The 9936-nt window shown below is 39.1% G+C and overlaps 1 protein-coding gene across 4 annotated transcripts in view; it reads left to right on the forward strand.

Annotated features, from left to right (window-relative positions):
• The window catches only part of PCDH17 (protocadherin 17), a 142047-nt gene extending 133114 nt beyond the window's left edge, over positions 1-8933 (forward strand). For 3 of the 4 annotated variants that reach the window (XM_063335209.1, XM_063335218.1, XM_063335234.1), the window contains exon 6: positions 8797-8933. In XM_063335209.1, coding sequence (XP_063191279.1) covers positions 8797-8883 — 87 coding nt within the window. In that variant the 3' untranslated portion in view covers positions 8884-8933. The remainder of the gene's footprint in view (positions 1-8796) is intronic. The other variant, XM_063335243.1, reaches the window with a different exon arrangement.
• Positions 8934-9936: the final 1003 nt, after the last annotated feature.

Here is a 9936-nt window from a genome sequence, read left to right on the forward strand (position 1 = left end):
CTTGAAAAAAAGAAAACTTTGTTATTTATTTTAACCTCTTCTGCGATTTTCCTTTCATTTCACATCTTTACTATTCCTAGCAGATTGCTGTGTTTTCTACTGTTATGTCATCTGTTCAGTTATCCTTATTCTTTTAATACCTCACGTTGGCCTCTTTGTGGTCTTTTAATAACGTTTGTGCCGAGTCCTTCAAGTTTTCCTTTTAGAGGCTGGTTTATTGGTTGAAAAATTCTGGCAATGACAGAGCACACAGTCTGAGAACTGTGTGCAGTTCTGGGCCCCACAATTTAAGAAGGATGTGAAGGTCCTTGAATATGTCCAGAGAAGGGCAACAAAGCTGGTGAAAGGGCTGGAAGGAAAGTCCTATATAATGTCCAGGAATGTCCATCGGCTAAGGACTTTGAGCTTATCTAGTTTGGAGAAAAGGAGGCTGAGGGGTGACCTCATTGCTCTCTGCGGCTTCCTGAGGAGGGGAAATGGAGAGGGAGGTGCTGAGCTCTTCTCCCTGGTATGCAGTGACAGGATACATGGGAATGGTTCAAAGCTGCACCAGGGCAGGTGCAGACTGGACATTAGGAAGCATTTCTTTACAGAGAGGGTGGTGCAACACTGGAACAAGCTTCCTAGAGAGGCGGCCAATACCCTAAGCCCGACAGTGTTTAAGAGGCATTTGGACAATATACTTAATAACAAGCTTTAGCTTTTGGTCAGTCCTGAATTGGTAAGGCAGTTGGACTGCATGATTGTTGTAGGTCACTTCCAGCTGAGTAACTTCAATTCTATTCTATTCTATTCTATTCTATTCTATTCTATTCTATTCTATTCTATTCTATTCTATTCTATTCTATTCTAAATTTAGTCATTGGTGTTTTCCACCTCTGTATTGTTATTTTTTTCTATTGTGTTATTTCATTTGATTACACAGAACACACTAGCAATCTTAAAATCACATGGTGGAAATAGCAAGATGTGTGCATCTGATGTGTAGGCATACAGGAGGCTATTTGTAGCTTCACCACAGAGAAGCTTAGAAAAAAAATCCTGTGGGCTAGACATAAACCAGAATATACATCTGTGAGTGGCAAAGTGGTAAAAGTGAGAGAGTGGGCTGGCAGACCTTGGTCAGATAAAATGGTAGTTTGTGGCAGTCTTTGCATGTCATTCTCTCAAAGTCATGGGATGAGGTGCTATAATCCTTAGCAGAGAAACATATATAACATATTTTATAAAACTGTCTAACTTTTCTGAAGGTTGCTTCCCAGATGCTCTGAAGGTATTTGGGGTGAGTCACTATAATCATGCTGACCACCACTACTGGTCTCCAACTATAAAACTATAAGGAATTTTTCTAGTAACTTAGATAACTATCTGGAAGCTGCGCTTACGAGAAAGTAAAGAATGGTTCTGAGTATGAAACAGTGGCTCCACACCTGGCTTATCACTTCTTTTCATATGCAGCATAATCAGAGATGCCCAAGAGCCTCCTAGAGCTTCATTCTGAGGAAGGGGGGAACTTGGAGCACAACAGAAGATGCAGTTTGAACAGCAAGCACAGTTCATACAAGAGAACTGGAGGATGGGGGATTACAGATATGACACCCACCAAAATCTACAGTGGCGTTTTTGAATAGAGAGGTTTTGTTTCAAGCAAAAGCTTTTTGTTTGGAGCTTTTACAGTTTTTAATTTTTCAGAGAGAAGTCAACATTTTCCACAGGGAAAGACACAAAATAACATAATCTTCCAACCAGTTTTGTTTGTAACAAATGCATGTTTATGTAAAGTGCTTTTAGACCATCAGATAAAGGTCACTGGGGAAGTGGAAAATGTCATTAAGAAATTCACTAACTTGATTTTCCACAGGTTTAGGCTTCATTTGCCAGCTAAATACTACACTGCTTTGTCTACAGTGAAGTCTGCTACAAGATTCAAAATGAAATTAGATTGCATATTCTAGTTCTCTTTTGGTATTAAGGTCATACCAAACTACATCTATAAATTACACAGCCACAGTCAGTTCTTAATGCAGCCCCTAAGGACATTCCAGTGCAGTGGCGTGAAGAGAGGATTTCTCTGGCTTAGCATTAGGCATAATCGTTCCAGGCTATGCTTTCCCCAGAGAAATTTTACAATACCCCCAATATTGAGGACAATCCACCTGATGCAATTCTTCCAAGACCCTGACTTGCAACAGCTCCTGGAACTCTTGACAAACTCAGTCTCCCTCCTTGCCCTCCCCGTGATAGCCTCAACCCTCTGAAATTCCTCTGAAACAGGTCTTTTACAGGACCTGAAACAGGTTCTTCTCTTTCCTGTGCTGGAGATAAACCCACCTGCTGAGTATGGGAGGTATAGATCACTAGTACTTACTAAGGAGTAGACGAGTTTAAAACAATTATTACTACATCATTTCTGAAGGTCTAGCAAGTATTGCCAATCCCTGTTAACGCTCTCCACAACTACCTGAAAGGAGATTGTAGCAAGGTGGGTGTCAGTCTCTTCTCCCAAGTAACAGGTGATAGAACTAGAGGAAATGGCCTCAAGTTGCGCCAAGGGAGGTTTAAATTGGATATTAGGAAAAATTTCTTCACTGAAAGGGCTATCAAACACTGGAACAGGCTGCCCAGGGAAGTGGTTTAGTCGCCATCCCTGTAGTTATTTAAAAGACATGTAGATGTAGTGCTGAGGGACATGGTTTACTGGTAACTTGGCAGTGTTAGGTGAACGGTTGGATTTGATGATCTTAAAAGGTCTCTTCCAACCAAAACAATTCTATGATCCTATGATTCTAAATACGAAGGGAATCGGTTATAGGGGACTTACTCTCAGGGGTAGCAGCTAAGTGAGACCTTGCACAGGAAATTAACTAAAACCAGCCTGGAGGGTGTTCTGGCACGGACAGTAAAAACATGAGGTTATTTTGGTCTTGAAGCTGTCCTGAGAAGCTCTGAATAGTATAGCAAATAGATCTAGGAAGGTTGGATTTAGAAGTCAGGCATGTAAATACCTCTTAAGAGCTTTTCTGAGAAATTCACTGCTGCTAATATATGAAGTAGAATAGGAATCTAAAACCCAAGCTAGTGCTGTAAATGCTGAGGTATTCCACAAGCTGTTGTATTCTTATGAATAGTCCTTGATGCTGCAAGTCACACTTTTTTGCTTAATGCTCTGAAGAAAAATAAACTAGGAGTTCCACAGTGAAAAAGGCTTTCTTTAGGAAATGTCGATTTATGAAACTCTTCCAGAACAGACTGTATTTTATGGTGAAACAGAGATTCACTTTAAAATGCCTGATAATCAATGTATCTGGGTATTTATCTGAAATTCAAGTTAAAGACTTTTTTTTCCTGCATTTTTTTTCCACAGCCCAGTGAACACTTTAGCCAGATTTTTATTAGCTATTTTGGGGTCACTATCCCCTGTTCATTTATACTAGCTTGTTCCTTTCTATATGGATAATTAAATAATCATTGGAATGGAACTACAGTTTTGGCAATACAGAGCTTTCTGAAAATTCACTGAAAAATTCCACCCAGCTCTAATAAATAGTCTCAGTGTATTAAATTGGCCAACTCTCGCAGCTCAAGTGCAAATATGCGCCAGGCTGGGGCCTCTTTTGTGTTGGTTCTGGTGAATATTGCAGTAGATTGGAATCAATTTCTTATGTGTTATCATCTTTGTTTCAGCCCTGGGATTTTCCTGATTACTTGATTTATTTTACAGTACAGGAATTCTTCTCATTTTTATGCTGGTTTTTTAATTCAGAGTCTGACATAATTCTTCACTGGAATAATCAATAGTAAATTTCTTACACCAGTTTTCTCCCTTCATTATCTTCAAAATACTTCATTGTAGGCAGATCACATTTAAGCCAGCTTCATCTCTGTTAACGTCCTCTGTGTCTTATTCTTTTTAGCTACAGCTGGGGAAAATGCCAAGCACTCCTAACTACTGTGTTCACTTGGAAATTACTTCACTGGCACTTGCCTGGGAACACAGAAGGGACACAACCTAATTGATCCATAAAGGTGAAAATAAGAGCTGTGTAATACAAAATATATTTTTATGGTAAAAGGAATTGGAAACCCAAAACACATTAAAAATTAGAAGGAAGAATATGTTTTTGTAAAGCTAAGACTGATACTTAAAGTCTAGAGAATTAGTAAAATCAAAATGATAGGTGGCAGCCACTTTCCCACTGTCCCTTAGACAAAGTCTTCAAGTTACCCCAGGTGATTTGAACAGTTACAATGTCTGGAGCTTAAAAATGGAAAGAGGTTAAATGTATACTACTGCAAATAATTAAAACACAACTTGTCTTACGAAGTCCAGAGGAACTGTCATAATCCTTATTCCTCCAGCCTTGTGATTCCATTAAAATAACTGCGCCTATTGCAATCAAGAGTCAGAATTTACTTGCAGAAGCGAACTTTATTAATCTTGTTGATGATTTACTGATGACTGTTAGAGCACAGATTATGCAGTGGCTCTCTGGGACCCATACTCACCAACTAACACAAGTCAAAATTACACTGGACAGAGACTACAATCGTGCATAAATCCCATTACAGCTTGTGATGAGAAAAGGAATCTTTTTATGAGGAATTGATGATATATTAGCACTGCACAAGGGACAAAATGGATGGCATTACTGAAAAGATTGAGTGAAAAAATGTATAAAAAGTAAGGACTTGTTAGGTCCTTAATCTTAGTTAACCATTTTAAGTATTTTTGACAGTATAGTGCTAAGCATCACAAAAATCCCTCAAAACCAATTTTTCTTTTTTCTTTTTTTTTTTTCTTTCCCCCCCACTAGCTTATGGATAGCTGTATTGTGTGATGGTGACAAAGTGTTGGCAGCAGTGGGGCTGCAGGGGCAGCCTCCATGAGGAGAGGCCAGAGCTGCCTTGTGCTGAACACAGTCGGTTCCACTCAGCTCCAATGGACCCACCACAGGGCACAGCTGAATTCCTCAGCCAAGGTGGTGGAACCTCAGGGAAAACTTATTTAAGAAAGGGCAAGTGTTGCACAGCAGTATGAGTGAGGAAAATGGTGTGAGAAACAGCCTTGCAGATACCAAGATGAGATACGAAGAAGGAAGAGGAGGTGCTCCAAGTGCTGGAGCAGAGATTCCCCCGCAGCCCATGGAAAAGACCATGGTGGAGCACATTGTCCCCCTGCAGCCCGTGATGAGGATTATGTTGGAGCAGATATCCACACTGCAGCCTGTGGACAACCCCATACCAGAGCAGGGTGATCCTCCTTAAAGGAACTGGAGCCTGTGGAGAACCCATGCAAGTGTGAGGAGCAGCAGAGAGGAACTGTTATGGACTGACCCCCTTTCTCATCCCCCTGTGCTGCTTACAGGAGAAGAAGGTAGAGGAGTCAGGAAGAAAGAGCCTGGGAAAAACAGGAGGAGGAGAGGGAGAGGGGGGAGAGAATTTTTTTTAATTTTTGTCTTTGTTTCTTACCTGTCTTCCTAAACTCTATTTTTAATTGTCAATAAATTAAACTCATTTTCCCCAAATCGAGTCCGTTTTGCCTGTGATGGTAATTGATGAGTGATCTTCCTGTCCTCATCTCAACCCACAAGCTTTAAATCTTATCTGCTCCCCCCATCCTGTTGAAGAGGGAAAGTGAGAGAGCAGTTGGGTGGGCATCTGGAAACTAGCCAAGATCAACCCGTCACAATAGCATGTAATACAGTTTGTATTGTACTTTGCTCTTTTTGTACTTTCATCGCTAAATATTTCTCACAAGAAAATCTGAAGTGTTCAGGTGGCAATGTGACCCTGGAATCTTCAATGCCACTGCAACAGGAATCTACATCTTGTGGTGTCACTTAACATAATAATACTTTGGGAATTTAACTTAGTTTAAGAGATCTATCTCCTTCCAATTACTCATTTTTATATCTATGCTAATCTCTCTTTTTTTATCAAAGGTTATTAAATTGACTTCAATTATATTTCGCTACCACAAAAAGTGGTACTGACATCATGACTGAAAGAACAGTAAATAGTGAGAAGGCAGAAACAAGCTACTGGAAGTACGGAAATCTTAAGCCCACTATTAGTGCAACAGCAAACGTTATGTAGAACAGGACCTGGAACTCTGTGGTGGCCTGTAGCTCCCTCATATAATTATTGTAGGTTGACTCTCTGTAACAGCATTCTGTGTAATTTAAATTGCAAATGACTGTGAAATCTGCCCTCAACCCTTCAACCTAGATCATCCTGGGTGTGAAATACATGCACTACCGGTTGAAGAGCAGCAGCATCCTTCTTTATAAATTCCTACGCAACTAGAAAATATGAAGTGTCAAGAGGTTCTTTAAACTAATGGAGAAATTATTAACAAGAACTAAAGCCTGAAGGTAACACTAGACAAATTAAGGGAAAAAAATGAAAATTTAAACATTTTAACAATTCTGCCAGGTGTTGTTCAACACTAAATAGCCTGTTTCCAGGAGTCTATACTAGAAAAACTTCAGTAATAGTAGCCCCAGTCCTCAACAAGAAAAGTAGGAAGACAGAGTAGCATTTTTATTTTTTTTTTCAAGAGGGAAACTATTTCTTTACGCACAAGAAATAACAGCCACGCATTCTAAAAGCCAAACTCTTCTTGGAAGAAAAGGCATACAGTAAAATAAAAGCAAATTTGGAAAACATGAATCGAAACTAACAGTAGGCAAAGGTATCACCTCTGGTCTATCTCAGCAACAATATCTCTGTTGTGAAGGAGGTACTCATCTGCTGATCTTTCCTGCTGGTGAGATCTCTTTCTCTGTTGAGTATCCAGGTCATGAGGACATTGTTCAACTATTGGGTGGTCTCACCTATTGTCTCTATGAGGGCACCTTCCAGAGGTTTTTCTTCCTCTCCTAGGAACGGAAATGTCTATGGATGTATGAAGAGAGCTGTCGTTCTATGTGGATGCTGTTGATGTAGTGCTTGATCTAGGCTCCTGGTTTTTGTTGTTTTTTCTCAAGTTTTCATTGTCATAACTGCCTCCATGCTGCATTCACTCTTGCTCAAATCACCAACCCATATTTTTCGACACTATTTCTTGTAACTGCTGCCCTGTAAGATACAGTGCTTCCATTCCCATATTTAAGTGAAAGAAGTTTCTGAACTGCACCCGGGCAGGCAATCATGATATATGGGACCAGAACTGTCCTTCTCACTAAGGCCTTACCACTCTATTCCTAAATGGAGACATTTGTTCTTTTATTTACCTTTCCTCATCTCAATACCATAGATTGCTATAGTGACATGGGTCACTGTATTCTGGGAAGGAACACCACTCCAAGATTTCATGATGTTTTGACCAAAATGTTCCAAACTACAAAATGTCATAGAACACTTATGTAAATATGACCTACCACAACTTCCCTTACTTGAAAAAAGATGCTGACAGACTGACCCACTTCCCCAGGAATACCTCTGTCTGCCTAGACTGCTCTCATTCTTATAGACAATTCTCCCAAGACTTGTTAAGAGACAGCTTTTGAAGATGGTCCCGTCAGAATAAACTCCAAAGATGTGATCTCCAACTCTTTTTAGCCCTTGATCAAAACCACATTCCTTTATAGAGAAGACAGAGTAGACAAATGTATTTTACTGATATCAGTACAAGAATATTAAATTCTGTGTGTTGCATAGGGATAAGAAGCTAGTCATTTTTCTGGACAAAATTCTCCAAATTTGTGAAAAAAAAATCTACAAATCATACTTACTACTCTTTCTCTTCTCTTTCTATATGAAATTTTAAAAGTTTCTGGATTTACACAAAATATTATTTCAGAAGGAAGCCATAGACATGGTGGTTTCTGTCTTGCACACCTGTACATCAAGAGGCGTACACCTAATGGGTTTTAAATATGTAAGCCTTTCTAGATACTACAGCACATACCTGAAGGACAAGTCTGTGGATTCACCCCCCTGTTGGACACAACAGCAATGCATGTAGTAGTTTTTACAGTTGTCTCATAGATGTATAGTTCTCTGATGTCACACAAAGCATCTGTCCTCTAGCCATATCCTTTTCCTTGCCAAGTGACTTTACTATGGATATAGAGGCCTGCAAAGCAAATCAACCAGACCTCAAGGCAAGATGGCAAGAAGAAAAGTAGGAAAATTTTGTGACTAGCACCCACAGAGCTATCAAAAGAAAAAGGAAAGGAAAGAATGTCTCAGAAAACTTTTTACTGTAGAAGTCAAGTTAAATATAATGCTCTAGAATTCCTTAATGACTACTTTGGCCACAATGACAAATACACTAAATTAGATTCTTCTCTTATTTACCTAGATGAAGATTCTTTGACTGAAGTAGCATAGATGTAACTGAGGACAAATTTTTGTCCAATAATCCTGAAGAACACATATTGCCATAAAATATAGTCATGTATAAATAATTCCCAGGACATGGCAACACAGTGTGTTACAAATGAGTAAGAATGGCTACAAATGACCTGGTTTACAGTGATTATGGGATTATGGAAAAGCACTTGCCTTTGAATGAAAGTGATCGACAATTTATTGTTACCTAGCTACTCACATACAATTAAACTAGACAGAGAAGAGCAGCATTTTAAACTGAAATATAATATTTGAATAGAAGTTTGTTATGAACACATCTGCATTCATAAATGCAGCCTTTCTAACTGTTCAATACAAGGATTCTGCAAATATTGATCTATACACAATAGCTGCTGTAATATATTTTTAATTTGTTTCTTTAATTGTCCATAAGATTTATTTTACACTTTACTATTTTTTTAATCTTTGTGTTCACAGGAGGTGTGCTTCTTAAGGCCTGAACTCACAAGGACAGGCCCTGAGGCTAGAGTTTGCAGAGCCAGCATGAAGAAGGTACAAGGATGAAAATGCGTCAGGCCTATTCTACATGCACCCCACAGCTAAGCTGAGCATGCATCAAGAAATTCCTCATCATTCTCACTGCAGTTGTTTCAGTGCTCTGTCTTTTGCTTAGTAATACCTTGCAATGGGCTTGCATGACATCTTTTCTGCTTGGTTTAAATTTCTTTTAGTGTGATCAGCCTCTGACAAATCCATAGTAAAATCACTGGGGAGTTTTCCTCAGTACTACTTTATGAACTCCTTTGTGCTCACCTCATTTTAATAGTCTGTGAGTTTAAATGATAACCCCTTCCTTAGGATGGAAGGACATGTCACGTGTCCCTCTGCTTTCATACTTCTGCTTTCATACAGTGCATAACCTATAGCTCCAGGGTTTCATCCCATGAGCTCATTCATGCCTTGGGCAGAACCAGTTTCATGAATTTAGCATCTAGCTTAGAGAGCTAATCTGACAAGGCTCCCTACAGTACCAGTGAAGAGAGATTAGTTCCTCCAGAGCAACTGAGATAGACTACTGCTCTGATTTTTCCTCAGGAGAAGCTCATTTTCAACTGCAAGAGAATGATTACTGTATTTACCTGGAGTTACTGAGTTATATACTTAGAGTTACCATAGTACTTACCTATAGTCTAAATATACTGAATCCCTGAAGATGTAAAATCACTAAGAGAAAGCAATGGAAATGCATGTTTGATAGCTTCATTTCCCTAACAGCATTCTAAAATATCTTTAAATAAACACATAGAGAAAATGTGCTCTAAAGCATATTTATCCAAAAAGCTGGTCAGAAGGTCTCCTTTAAGCCTTTTTTTTCCCATGTATTCAGGTTGTTTATTTCTTAGAACCTGTGGGATAACACAGAAGAATTAGTAGGAAGGGAAAAAAAAAAAAGTGGTATTTTTATTCCACTGCTACAACCAAAGAGAAGAAACAAGAGACGTTGAGAAAGTGACTGGGGAAACAGAGATTATATGGTGAAGATTCAGGATACGGGGAGCAAGGAAAGAGAAGGAAACAGAGCAGATAGGAGTGAGAGATTAAACAATGAACAGAATC

This window comes from Chroicocephalus ridibundus, chromosome 1, assembly GCF_963924245.1.
Source record: "Chroicocephalus ridibundus chromosome 1, bChrRid1.1, whole genome shotgun sequence".
Lineage (NCBI taxonomy): Eukaryota > Metazoa > Chordata > Aves > Charadriiformes > Laridae > Chroicocephalus > Chroicocephalus ridibundus.